Genomic DNA, 14,943 nt, shown 5'->3' with positions numbered 1-14,943 from the left:
TAATGCTGGCCTCATAGAGTGAATTTGGAGGCATCCCTTTCTCTTCAATTTTTTGAAATAGTTTGAGAAGGATAGATATTAACTCTTTAAATGTTTAGTAGAATTTACCTGTGAAGTTGTCTGGTCCAGGACTTTTGTTTGTTGGAAGTTTCTTGATTACTGATTCAATTTCATTAGTAATAACTGATCTGTTTAGATTTTCTATTTCTTTCTGATTAGTCTGGGAAGATTGTATGTTTCTAGGAATTTTTTCATTTCTTCTAGGTTGTCCAGTTTGTTGGCCTAATTGTTTGTAGTAGTCTCTTATAGTCCTTTGTGTTTCTCTAGTGTTAGTTGTAATTTCTCTTCCATTTCTGATTTCGAGTCCTCTTTCTTCTTGATGAGTCTAGCTAAAGTTGATCAATTCTATCTTGTCAAAGAATCATCTCCTGGTTTCATACATCTTTTCTGTTGTTTGCTTTTGTTTTGTTTTGTTTTGTTTTGTATTTAATTCATTTATTGCTGCTCTGATCTTTATTTCGTTCTACTAACTCTGGTCTTTATTTTCTAATTCCTTTAGGTGTAAGGTTAGATTATTTATTTGAAATTTTTCTTTTCTCTTGAAGTAGCCCCGTGTCTCTGTAAACTTCCTTTTTGGAACTGCTTTTGCTACGTCCTGGTGATTTGAGAGCATTGTGTTTTCATTTCATTTGTCTCAAGGTGTTTTTTCATTTTCTGTTTGATTTCTTTGTTGACCCATTGGCTATTTAGTAGAATGTTGTTTAGCCTCCATGTGTTTGTGTTTTTTCCTTTTTTGTTTTTTGTAATTGATTTCTATTTTCATACCATTGTCATTGGAGAAGATGCTTGATAGGATTTTATTCTTCTTAAATTTATTGACATTTGTTTTGTGGTATAACATGTGATCTGTCCTGGAGAATGTTCCATATGTACTTGAAAAGAATGTGTGTTCTGCTGTTTTTGAAGACAGTATTTTGTGTGTGTGTGTGTGTGTGTGTGTACACACATAGTCCTTCTGATCTAATGTGCCATTTGGGTCAGTTTCCATATTGATTTTCTGTTTAGAGGATCTGTCCATCTATGTAAGAATAGTATTACACTGCTATTGTATTACTGTCAATTTTCCCCTTAATTACTATTTATATTTGCTTTATGTATTTAGGTGCTCCTTTGTTGAGTGCATCCATATTTACAGGTCTTATATCATTTTGTTTGACTGATCCCTTTATCATTATGTAATGCCCTTCTTTGTCTCTCTTTAGTGTCTTTGTTTTAAAATCTATGTTGTCTGACATAAGTAATAAAATCTATTTTGTCTAAGTATTGCCACTCCAGCTTTCTATTCCTCCTCACTTGAATGGAATATTTTTTTTTCCATCCCTTCACTTTCAGTCTATATGTGTCTTTAGGTATAAAGTGAGTCTGGGTTAGGCAGTAATGGATGGATTTTTGTTGTTGTTGTTGTTGTTAATTTGTCCAGTTACCCTATCTATGTCTTTGCTTGGAAGATTCAGTCCATTTCAATTTAAAATAATTATTGATAGCTTGAACTTAACTGCTATTTCATTAATTGTTTTCTGGTTGTTTTTGTAGTTCTTCCCTGTTCATTTCTTCTCTTGTTCTCTGTATTTCTTCTTCAATTCTGGATGATAGTCTTGCTGTATAAAGTATTCTTGGTTGTATGTTTTTGTTTTTGTTTTTTTCTTTAAGCATTGTAAGTATAGCACGGCACTCCCTTTTGGCCTGCAAACTTTCTGCTGAAAAATCACTAATGGTCTCATGATATTTCCTTGTATGTAACTGTTATTTTCTGTTGTTGCTTTTTAGATGATCTCCTTTTCTTTAATATTTACCATTTTAATTACATGTCTTGGTGTGCAACTCTTTGAGTTCATACTGTTTGGGGCTCTCTTTGGTTCTTGAGTCTATATGTCTGTTTCCTTCTCTCAGTTAAGGACATATTTAGCTACCATTTCTTCAGATGATTTTTCTGCCCTTTTCTCTCTCCTCCTTTTGGACTTCATATAATTCAAATGTTAGTATGCTTAATGTTGTCTTAGAGGTCCCTTAAATTATCTTCTTTTTGGGGCGCCTGGGTGGCGCAGTCGGTTGGGCGTCCGACTTCAGCCAGGTCACGATCTCGCGGTCCGTGAGTTCGAGCCCCGCGTCAGGCTCTGGGCTGATGGCTCAGAGCCTGGAGCCTGTTTCCGATTCTGTGTCTCCCTCTCTCTCTGCCTCTCCCCCGTTCATGCTCTGTCTCTCTCTCTCTCTCTGTCCCAAAAATAAATAAATGTTGAAAAAAAAAAATTAAAAAAAAAATTATCTTCTTTTTTTTTAATTATTTTTTTTCTTTTTGCTGTTCAGCTTAGATGATTTCCACTTTCCTTTCTTCCAGGTTGCTGATCTGTTTTGCATCTGCTAATCTGTTTGTTTATTCACTCTAGTATAGTTTTCATTTCAGTTATTATGTTCTTCGGGTCTGATTTTTTTTAACTTCTTCTGGAAATTCTCACTGTATTCATCCATTCTTGAGTTGGTGAGCATCTTTATGACCATTACTTTGAAATCTTTGTCAGATATGATTGTTTGTCTCCATTTCATCTACTTATTTTTCTGAAGTTTTGTCTTGTTCTTCCATTTTAAACCTATTTCTCTGTCTTCATGTTTTGCCTCAGTCTATGTGTTTATATGTATTAGGTATGTCAGCTCTGTCTATTGATCTGGAAGGAATGGTCTTATGTAGAAAGCATCCTGTTTTAATTTAAATTTAATTTAAATTGAGGTTTTTTTTTTTAATAGCTTGTCATATAGTCTAGGGGAATAATACATGCACACTTGAAAAGAGTGTATATTCTTTTTTTTTTGATGGAGTTTTCTACAAATGTTTATTAGGTTTATTTGGTTGATAATAATGGTCAATTTTTTTTTATCTACTTACTGATTTTCTTCCCACTTGTGTTCAAATATCCAGTCATAAGGGTGGAGTTGTCTCTTTCTCTTTTTAGTTATTTCAGCTTTTGCTTCAGATATTTTGAAGTTTGTTTAGTACCTACATAGATATTTTATTTTTATGTCTTTATGATTTGACCCTTTTATTCTTATATGTTTGCCCACATCCTGAAATCTATTTTCACTGACACTAATTTAATGATTAGTGTGCTTGGGTAGTATAATTTTTTATTGTAACTTATCTATGACATTAAATTTAAAGCAGTTTTTTTGTAGATAGTATATGTTTAGGTTGTTTTCATCCAATATGAAAATTTGTGCCTTTTAATTGGAGTATTTAGACCATTTATATTTAATGTAATTATGATGTAGTTAGGTTTAAATCTACCATTTTGCTGTTTTTTATTTCTCCCATGTGTTGTTTGTTCTTTTTTCCTGCTTCCTCTCCCCCACCCACCCCGCCAAATTAATTGTTCTTAGACTCGCCTTTGTTGCTTCATTATATGCATGTGTAGATTATTATTTGACAAACAATTGAAAAGGACTCCATGTGGATTTCTGGAGCCCTTTCTCTGCATAGCTTCCTCTCTTAGGGTAATCTCTTCTACAAATTGTGGCTACCTTTTTCTCCCCAAACTTTAATATCTATCTTTTCAAATCAGGTAGACTGTCATGCTCTACTTGGACCCCCTTCCATGTGCCGAAATCTGAGGAACATAGCTTCATGCAAAAAGCTTCAAGATTTATAGGATCACTTCATTTGTTTTTGTCTCTCAAGTATAACAGTCATCTGCTGCCTATTGTCCAAGTTGTTTGATGTCCATAAAAGTGTTATATGAAACATAAATGTTTCATATAAGTCTCATAGCTGTACTTATTCATGGACAGAAATGGAAATACCTCTTCTCCTTTCAAAACTTATTTTTAAATAGCATATCTCATTTAGCTATTGTTTAATCTCTTTCCTCCACAATAAATTTGATAGTGTTTGTATTTATCTCTTTCAAATGTTGGGTTCCTAGAGAAACACTGCAACGTCTCTGGTTTCTTATTTCATTCTTCACCCTACTGTAGTATGGTGACCAACAAAAGCATTTTATTGAAATATTGTTTTAAAGGTCAGAGTCACCTTTGAATTGCCAGATCTAATGCAGAACTTATTGTTCTAGGAATGTGGTGGAATAGTTCTCAGGAAAGCCTCCAGGTAGAAAATATTAGAATGTAAAATGTAAAGGATATTTTATATAATGCATGGTTAATCTGATTAGAAAAATGGAAAGCCACGGAATTAAAAATGAAACAAAGAAAGGAGAGAGAGAGAGAGAGAAATTTTTGTTCAATAGTCTTGTGATAGACTGGAGCTGACGCCTAGAACCTAAGAGATATGGGAAGGTATATTAGAGATCCTACATAACGCTAAGGGCCTTCAAAGGCTACTCACTCTGTTAATGAGTGAACTAGAACTTAACTCTGCTGCTGCACAGAAATGCAAAGAGCTTGCCTTTGTCTGCCTTAGGCTCTGATTAAAAATGTAAAATAGAGTATATGCATAAAATTCGTAACAAGAAATTAGGCCTTTTATATCGTTAAAGTCTGAAATTATGCTTTGGATGTGATTTATTTAAAAAGACAAAAATTGGGTTTTAAAATAGGTAAGCTCATTTCCAGACTGGCAAACTTCAGATGTTGCAATTACCATATACGGAATGTAAAACCAAGTAAGTTTAATATATCTAAGAAAAATAAATTTAGGTAATTAGGAATATGATTAAGAGAGAATTGTGTTGTTGGGGAATAGATGTAAATGAAATTATACAAAATGAAACATGTAGAGTAAAAAGAATCAGAAAATGTGAGAAGAGATTAATTAAATATAGAGGTTAGAGGAGAAAGTCTAACATATGTATGTCTTCAGAGGAGGAAACACCTAGGGGAGCTGGTTTGTGCAACCACTTTCATCTGAGCTTTGGCAGGAATTTTCAAATTTGGTGCACATGCTCATAGATGATAGCTATGGAGGATGCTGTTGGTGGTGTTTGGGAGACCTAAATCACATGGCCAGATTTTACTTCAGAACCATTTTGACATTGTTCTCCTCAACATTTGCTGAATACTGCAGATGCACAGAGCAGGAGGCTTAAAGTATACTCTTAGGATTTAATTTTCTTAAAGTCTGGATAATCAGGAGAAATTTTTATAAAATACATCAAACACTTAGATGAAAACCTTGAAGGGCTAAAAACAGATCAGATCTATGAACCATACTAGGACTGAAACCCAGACTTAGGACACATTCAGATTAGATTAAAGGAAAGAAATCTGCACTGTATCTACTTAGCAGTAGGGAGAGAGAACGCTCTGTACAGAAAGATTACATCATGTGGAGACATTTGATTAAAAAAAAAAGCCATTTGGCATTCGGTTAAAGATTACTGGGTATTACAAAAGATGGGACCCCATGACTAGTCTTCAAGAGGAAAAACAGACAATAGCATCAGACTATCAGGTGATTCTGATATTGGATTTAGCTGCCCAGAACTTTAAAATGGCTGTGATTCATATGTTTTAAAACAAAGAGAACAAGTAGAAAAAATAAACAGACTATTTCACCAGATAATTGGAATCTACTTTTTTAAAGAGACTCCTGTGAACATTTCAAACTGAAAAATACAACATGTGAAATTTAATACCTCACCAGATGAATTTAATTACAAATTAGAATACAAATTAGAGAAGTCAGGATTAATAAACTAAATATAAAATACTAAGGTGAGAAGCACAGAGATAAGAAAGAATTAAACAACCAGAAGTGTGTGACAGTGAAAAAAAATCTACCCATATATGTTAGGGCATAGGGCAGAAGTAGTATTTCTCAAACTAAAAAAAGACCTTATCCTGTAGATTCCAGAAGTTCTGTGAACCTCAAAAAGAAAAATATATAGAAATTACATAAAGGCATATTATGGCCAGCCTGCTAAAATGAAGACACAGAGAAAATATTAAAAGAAGTCAGGGTAAAAAAAAATTATCTTTAAATCAGGGCAACAATAAGACTTAACTACTCATCAGAAATAATGGAAGCCAGGTGAATTGAAGGCATCCTTAAAATACTAAAAGAAAAAATGAAAACCAGCCTAGAATTCTATAATCACAAAAAATCGTTTGAAACTGGTGATATACAAAGGTTTCACGTAATAAAAACTGAGAATAAAAGCTGAGAGAATTTGTCAGCAAATTTACAGTATAATAATAGCAAAGGAAGAAGACACATGATCCTGTAAACACAATTCTGTAAGTACAGAATTGTAGGAAAGAGCTAAGAACAACAGAAAGGGTAAATAAATACATGGGTAATATAAATTTTAATAGTAATATATTGTAGTGTTTTGAATATATATAAAATTAAAATAACAGTAATACAGAAAGAGGAAAGTAAATGAAGTTAAACTGTTCTAATGTTTTCAGGGAAATGGTAAGAAAATAATTTATCTTATTCTCTAAAAGCAAAAAAGTTAAGAATGCACATTATAATCTCTAGGGAAACCACTAAAAAGTAAAAGATTATATAAATTTAAGTTAATAGAGGGGGAAAATGTAATATTTGATTAATCCCAAAGAAATCAAGATAGGAGTCAATGAAATCTAAAACAAACGCACATATACAATAAATTTCTACATACAGTGTAGAAAGTAAATTCAATTTCTGATTCTTTGAACAAAATTTGATAAGCCCCAGCAAGTTTACTCAAGAATAATCCAAAGTTGGTTTTACATTTAAAACTTTATTAACATCATTAATTCACCACATTATTAAATTAAAAAAGAAAACCCATGTGTAATTATTTCAATGGATTCAGAAAAAGTAAATGATTAAATTCAACATTACATATTTAAAAAATACTTTTGGCAACCTAGGAATATATTCTGATAAAGAATATACCCTCCTAGAAAAATCCCACAATTACTCTTAAACCATATCATTCTTAATTCTGAGAAATTAAAAGCATTTCTTTTATAATATGGAACAAAATAATATCTCCTCTGATCATTTCTAATCATCACTGAACTGATGAACCCATCTAGCATGTTTGGAACCCTCTAAATAATAATAAAGATATTGCAATTGAGTGAAAAAAACTAAACTGTCACTATTTGTAAATAATATGTTTGGATAATAGAAAAGTAAAAGAAACTACAAATATATTATCAGAATAAGAAAGTTTAGCCAAATTGTGGGATATGTTCAAAGTATAAAAGTCAATTGTATTTTTAAATTCCTTTTACAATTGAAAAAATAAATATTCAAGTACCTAGAAGTACACCTAGAAAAATATGTGAAGACTTTTTAGAGAAGAAAATTATAAAGTTTTATTAAAAGAAATTAAAGAGGGGCGCCTGGGTGGCTCAGTCGGTTGAGCATCCAGCTTCAGCTCAGGTCATGATCTCACGGTCCATGGGTTCAAGCCCCGCGTCTGGCTCTGTGCTGACAGCTCAGAGCCTGGAACCTGCTTTGGATTCTGTGTCTCCCTCTCTCTCTGTCCCTCCCCCGTTCATGCTCTCTCTCTGTCTCAAAAATAAATAAACATTAAATTTTTTTTAAGAAATTAAAGAGAACCTAAGTAAATGAAGAGGTGTGTCATAGTCATGGATTGGATGACCTTTAATTATGATGTCAAAAAAAAAAATCTCCCAGTTGATTTACAGATTCACTGTAGAAGAGCTCTGCAGTTTTTTGCTGGAAGTTAAGCATTTTTTAAAATTTATGCAGAAGAGTGAAAGCCAATAGTAGCCAAGATACCCCTGAGGAACAAGTTGGAGAAACTTGCATTGTCATATGTCAAGACTTAAACATGTAGTAATTAAGACATTGGTTATTTAGCATAGACACAAATGGTACAACATTAGAAATCCTGAAATAGTACCACACACATATAAAATGTGGTGTATATAACAGGTAGCATTGTAGATCAATTGGGAAAGGATGTTCAATAAAAGGTGTTCGGATAAATTGATGATCCATATAAGAAAAAATTAAGGTTGGATTCACATCATGTGAATTAATTTCAAGTAAAGATCTAAGTACAAAGGCAAAAAACCTTACAACTAGGGGGAGCAAAGTGGAAGAATATCTTTGACTTCAGGGTAGGGAAAGATTTCCTCATAGAGATATAAAGTACAAACTCTATATAAAGGAAATATTTAAATTAACATCTGTTGATCAAAAGACATTAGAAAGAAAGTGAAAAGAGAAGCTCAGACAGGGAGCAATAGATAGAACCTTCAAAGGATTTGTAATTTTCTAGAGTGTGTAAAGAAAACTTTAAAAATCAGTAAGAAAAAGACATTCTTAGAGAAAAAACATCATAATATGTATTTCTCAAAAGAAGGAAAAGTGAATGACCAATTTTAGGAATGAAAAGGTGGTCAACTTAAATAGTAAACAGAGCAATGCAAGTTTAAACCATAAGAGAATATGTGTATGCTCTGAAATTAGCAAAAATAAGAAGTCTGACAGTATGCATGTTAGCATGAATCTGATGCAGTGAGCACCAGCATCTGCTTTGTTGGAGTGTAAATTTGGTTACAACTACTTTGTAATACAACATATTTAGTGAAATTGAATGTATGCATTCATGTGTTTCTTTAACCCAGCAAATCCATTTCTAACAGTGTACATACTCTTAGAGAAATTCTTACACCCATACGCCAGGAGACAAATAAGATATTCATACTAGCATTGTTCGTAGTAGTAAAAAACGAGAAACATTCTAGATATTTATAAACAGAAGAGAATGATGAATTGTATGCACATAATGTTGGGAAATACAGCAGGAAAGTACACTTAACTTTCTGTCTATATACATTTTAAAGCATGCAGATTTTATTTATTTTTAATGGTTATTATGTACATCTTTTTTATTTTTAATGTTTATTTTTGAGAGAGAGAGAGAGCGCCAGAGCGAGGATGAGTGGGTGAGGGGGAGGGGCAGAGAGAGCTGAGAGACAGAGCTGTCAGCACAGAGCCGACTCGAGGCTCGAACCCACCAGCCATGAGATCATGACCTGAATTGAAGTCAGATGCCTAACTGAGCCACCCCGGTGTCCCAAAGGATCCAGATTTTAAAAGTTATATAGAATTACATGTATTTATGTGAAAAAACTATAAAGGAAATAATAAAATCAAAATTCAGAATAGCAATTACTCCTGGAATAATAAGAGAAAAATGTGGTTAAAGAGGCACATTGTATTAGTTAAGATACAGGTTCAGCTGCATTTGTCAGAAACCCTACATAGTGACGTAAACAAGATACAAGTTTATTTCTTTGTCTTAGATTGAAAATATCCTAGATATGACAACCACATTCTACATGGTGATCTAGGAGCTAGGCTTCTCTTTTGCTTAATCCTGTATTATCCTCATCTGCATGGTTATGGTAGCTCCGCACCACAGCTGTGTTTCAAGTAGAACATGGAGGAATGGAGGAAATGAGTGACCTAAAAGGTCACTTCCCAGAAGTTGCACACATGACTTCTGGCTAGAATTTAAGTAATTTTTTAGATCCACAGAGGCTTGAGAAATGTGCCTAGCTGAAAATCAGCAGTTCTACAACAGACAAAAAGAGAGCAGAGGTATTGGAGGAAAGTAGCAATATCTGCTGCAGGCTAATGAGGGTGGAGTAGGAGGAGAAGGCATAATTGGTATTGTTCTGTTTCTTGAAATAGGATGGTAAGTATAGGTGTCCTTCTAATATTTTATTTTATGCCTTCCCTAAAAATTATATATTTTTATGTATATGAAATTTTTCATTATTAAAGCTAAGAAGTTTAGTGGATACTTTTTGGCTTTGTTTTGCTTGAATCTTCTGCAGCATATGGAACTATCGATCATACCCTCTAAACATTTGAGTTTTTATTGGCAAGAATCTCCTGGTTTTTCTCTTATTTTTCCATCCATTTCTTTTCAGCCTCCCGGGCTTCACTTTCTCTGCAGGGAACAAAAAGGCCTTTTCCTAGGTGCCCCTCACTTGTCTCCAAAATTATTTAGGATAGTTTCAAATTGGCTAATGGGTTTCCTGGAGTTGGAAAAAATTCAAGAAAAAACTAATTATATGGTAAATATTCAGATTTTATCACCTTTTGTTCATAATGCTCTATCCATATAAGGAAAAGGGAGGTTAGCACCCTTTTTTCTTTGTAATTTCAAAGATTTTTTTATATCTTTCTGAAGTACATCATAAAAGGACAAATAATTCTAGAGTGAGTCCAAAGTATTAGTGTATCCTGTAAAGATAAAGAACAGCAGTTGTTCCCATAAATATACACATATCATTAGAATAAATCTTGGAAACAACTCACATTATTATAATCATGTATAAACATATTATATCTTTTTATAAAAACCCATCGATTTACTTGACCTCCCAGAATGACTGCATTTCTTAACCTTCCTTGCAGCTAGGTATGACTCTGTGACCTAGGTCTTGGCTAATGGAATGTAAACAGAAGTCACTGCATGATAAATTTTAGCATATGTTAACAGGAACTATTTTTTCCCCAGTGAAATAGTCTCAGGCATACATGCATTTGAGAGTTTGCATTCACTTAATTTTTATTAAAGCAAATAAAATAAAATGCAGTTGGTTAGCATTCAGGTTTCAACCATATGTCAGGGACTGTGTCAGGTTCTGGGAATACAGCATTGAACAAATTATAGTCCCAACCTTCCAAGGAGCTAATAATAGTCCAAAAAAAGTCTAGTTGAATGCTGTGGTAGAGATAGATGTGCCTAAGGTGCTATGGAAACGTAGAAAATGCCAAGGTTAGCTAAGAAACTCAAACTCAAGAAAGTTGACAGACCTCATGTAAGTTTATAAAATAAAAGTGTTTAAAAATAGCATCTAAAGATCTCTTATTAGCATTTTAAATATCAATTACATTAAAAAACACAATGAGTCCAAATGTTATTATAGGGGATAATAGAGGTTAAGAGTGAAGGAAGGAGTACAGGTGAGCTCTACTGTAAAAATATTTTCTCTATTTTATAGATCTTTGCTTGTTTACTAATTTTATAACCAGAAAAAAGAATTTAAAATCCAGATTTTAAACAGAATATGTACTTCTTAATGTAGTAAGATAACTTTTTTTGGTTTAGCAACATGGTTTTCCTAAGATTCCTGGACTCAAATCTTTATTTTTAGAAATGCAAACTCGTGTAACATATTGTGTGTTTTATACATATTCTTTTAATGTTTTAAGTCAAAATTTACCTAATGTAAAAAGTACAATGCTCATAGTACTTCACGGTTATTCCAGTGTAGATATTTTCTTGCATTGGAATTTAAGACAGAGAATCCAGTTTCATTCATTGATTGTAACAGATTGCAATGAGGAAAACAGTATGCACAATTCTTAATCCTAACATAGCACCTGCTCACCATCAGTTACAGTTGTCACTAATGTGGAATGTAGCCATTGTCTTGTATTTATGTTTTTAATTTTTTTTTTAATATTTATTTTTGAGAGAGAGACAGAATATGAGTGGGGGAAGGGCAGAGAGAGAGGGAGACACAGAATCCGAAGCAGGCTCCAGGCTCTGAGCTGTCAGCACAGAGCCTGACACGGGGCTTGAACCCACAAACTGTGAGATCATGACCTGAGCTGAAGTCTGATGCTTAATCTACTAAGCCACCCAGGCACCCCTGGCCATTGTCTTTTAACCCAAAGTTCTTCACACTTATTTTTCCTTATTGTGATTTTGTAAGGTAAAGGAAGACCTGGCTCTTCCTTTTGAAAAAGTGAAAAGGGATTAGTGAAATCTCATCATGTTTGTGACCTTGAATAAATGACAAAGAGTATATCCCTTTGTCATTTTCAAGTTCTTTCTCCAAGGTGACTTAGTAAACTAGAACTTTCTTGTGTCATTTAGATACTGTACTTGATAACTATTATATCCTCTCTGAGTGATTCAGTTTTTAAGCAAAAATGAAGTCTTTCTTTTCCCTTGCAGACTTTGCCTTCAAAAGAAACAACATTTTTAAATACGACGCAAATGCCTTGTTTGCAATCAGCTTCAACTTGGAGTAGCTGTGAACACAATTCAGAATCTCAGATATTAAGAGAGCATGTATCAGAATTGGACTCTTCTTTCCATTCTGTCCTATCATTGCCGTCAGGTAAGTCCACTTATAAAAAATTTCTAAGTAACTGCATATTTCTATGGTGAAATGTAATCCTATGGATATATGGAATCAAAATTGTATCAATTATTTTGTCATTAGATATTAGAATTAAAGTTTTCATAGAGGAATTAATCCTGAGTTAACGTTCTATCTTTGCAAGTTGATTCTTTAGTTCCTTGGAAACTGTTTTGATTTACATTGATTACAGACTAGCTTTTGATCTTTTCAGGGTTAAATTTTTAGAATTTTATTGACAACTTGACTATGCTGTTGAAATGGTTGTCAGGAAGTCAGTGTTCTTTTTCTCATGTGTTATTCTGCATGGAATTTTCTCTGCCATATAACATTCCTCTGTTTATAATCAGCATGAGTTTCCCAAGAGAAGAAAATTGTCCGTCTTTAGGTATAGCTAATTTTTGAACCTCAAGAAAATCTATAATCCATAACTGAGTAAATGAGGCACATACAGTCCCATCTCCTTTTAAGTTTCTAGTTCTTGATTTTTGTTGGAACCATTCCAGTTGTTTCTGTATTGAACTGAAGTAAATACTTAGGGTAAGAAAGGAAACATTCTTCACACTGGTTATTTCAGGTTCTTCTCTGTATGGGAAGACGTCTCAAATGGGCTTTTGTTTCCTTTTCAGTTTTCGGTTTTAATCATCCAGGGATGGCTCGTCTTCACAAAACACTATTTCTTGTACCTGTTCCTGCCCTGATTCCTGAATCTTAGTTTTTGTTTGTTTGTTTGTGTTTTGTTTTTACCAGTATTTGAGTGGTTTCTTAGCTACATAATATTTTGAAGTAAGTTTCTGGCAGGAGCTGTGTTATTCCATCTTTGAGGAAAACTTAATGATAGAAACAATAATAAATACAACAATAATCAGCCAACATTTGGGCTTAGCATACCCATAAGCACATTACATTGTTTTAATTCTTTCAACAACTCTATGAGAATACATAGTTGTCCTCTTTATCTTACATAGAAGAAAATTGAAGCTAAGAGATTTTAAATTACTATTCCAAGATTATACAGCTAGTAAATAATGGAGGCAGGATTTGATGGGAGTAGTCATACTTCAGAGCTACACTCCTAACCTTTACTCTTTACTGTCTGTTTTCTCATAGTACATTTGTTTCTCTGATGATATACCCCTGAGAGCTGATAGAATTATCCTTCATTTTAATCCTCTTAGGTCCCCTCCAATAAGTTAAGATTAACTTCCTCACCTGCCAGTTAGTGTTATTCATTTCTTCTTGCATTCATTTAATAAAGATTAAGTACTTACTGCTTACTAGGTACTAAGTAGGTATTAGGAGTATAAATACAAATAAATCCCTCAAGGTACTTGCATTCTAGTTTAAGAAAACTGAAATGTAAACTGATTGATGTACTACAGTGTTATGATATATTTTTATAAAAGCCCAAAGTCACAGGGTAGGCACTAAGAAAGATATATGGATGGAACAAGGGCCTAACCCTAGTTTTCTCACAACTCATGACGAACAGTGGTAGAATAGGTGATATTTTCTTTATAAAAATAAGTGATATTTCTTCAGAGAAATAAGCTTATTTTTTGGTAATTGGAAACCATTGGATTCCTAAAATGTATAACTAGCATATTTAATTTGTGTTCTTAGTTTCATTTTGTTATGTAGTTTTTGTACGATCATAGTATATAGTGCTAGGATTGAAATCTTTCCTACCTCTGTTCTGTCCCTTGGGACAGATTCCATGTTGAAACTCATGAACATTTTTTTTCCCCCACACTTGACTATGGATCTGTTATTAATATACAGCGTTTAAGAAAGAGGTACTTCTTTGTTTAAAATCCAGACTCATTCTAGGTCTGTTCTGATTTATATGTTTGTAATTAGTTTTCTTTTTTCAGTAGCAAAACTTTAAATACATCAACTGCTTTATGAAATATTTGTTTCTTAGGAAGCAGTTTACGTGTCTCTATTAAATGCTTTATTTTAGCGTTCTTGATTGAAAAAAAAAATGTGAAGCACATCTACTTTATTATTTAGCTCCTCTTTTGGTTGTGAGAATATAGAATATAAATATAGTGAATTGAACACCTTAAGTCTCTATTTGAAGGAAAGGAACTAGTCTGTATGTAAAAGTGTATTTTGTCATTCACAATACTAGTAAACTAAGGGAATGTGAACCTTGGTATTTTTATAAAATGTTGCATCTGAATTACAGTGGTTTTCCCTCAAGTAATTAAAATTATGTATCTTTTAGAAACCTCATTATTTCAAATGTCAAGTTTGTGGGGGTGGGTGGAATGAACTTAGGTGGCCGGGTTTTGCTCTGTTTTATTCAAGACCTTTGGCTGCATTTGTTTCATCTATGAATACTACTTATTAATACTAATAATTTCTATCATCTTATTATTTTGGTTTATGAACTTGTTCATCATCAGAGTTTTTGTTTATTTACAGCATATAATCAGTAATTTCCAAATTTCTCTCTGTATGCTTGGAAAGAGTATTTTGCCACTTCTGATAGTTGTGACATTTTAAGCTTTTGCTTATTTTTCTAAGCTTATGTGCTACTTAGAGAAAGAAAGCAATCTTAATATTAGAGTCCGTAAAGAATGGTATTCACTTAAAGTACTTTTACTTTATTTTGCCAGATGTGCCTCTTCATTTTCACTTTGAAACATTGCTAAAAAAGACTGAAATAAAAGGAGATCTTGCTGAAAATAAATTAGTAGGAGACTGTGTCATATCTCCATCACCTGGTATGTCATTTACAAATCTTGTACTTTATATATGTTTTACATCTTTCCGATACTCACTGTTTTTGCT

General features: G+C 33.0%; 1 protein-coding gene across 10 annotated transcripts in view; it reads left to right on the top strand.

The window, feature by feature from the left end:
• The window catches only part of KANSL1L (KAT8 regulatory NSL complex subunit 1 like), a 132,160-nt gene that overhangs the window by 98,411 nt on the left and 18,806 nt on the right, over nucleotides 1–14,943 (top strand). For 7 of the 10 annotated variants that reach the window (XM_023259653.2, XM_045034433.1, XM_045034436.1 and 4 more), the window contains 3 exons: nucleotides 9,916–10,062; nucleotides 11,958–12,123; nucleotides 14,769–14,876. In XM_023259653.2, the coding sequence (XP_023115421.1) occupies nucleotides 9,916–10,062; nucleotides 11,958–12,123; nucleotides 14,769–14,876 (421 nt within the window). The remainder of the gene's footprint in view (nucleotides 1–9,915; nucleotides 10,063–11,957; nucleotides 12,124–14,768; nucleotides 14,877–14,943) is intronic. The other 3 variants (XM_045034440.1, XM_045034439.1, XM_045034437.1) reach the window with 1 other exon arrangement.

Source organism: Felis catus, chromosome C1 (genome assembly GCF_018350175.1).
Source record: "Felis catus isolate Fca126 chromosome C1, F.catus_Fca126_mat1.0, whole genome shotgun sequence".
In the NCBI taxonomy this organism is placed as follows: domain Eukaryota; kingdom Metazoa; phylum Chordata; class Mammalia; order Carnivora; family Felidae; genus Felis; species Felis catus.
Note: the sequence above shows the minus strand (reverse complement) of the source record. Positions and strands in the feature narration are given on the sequence as shown.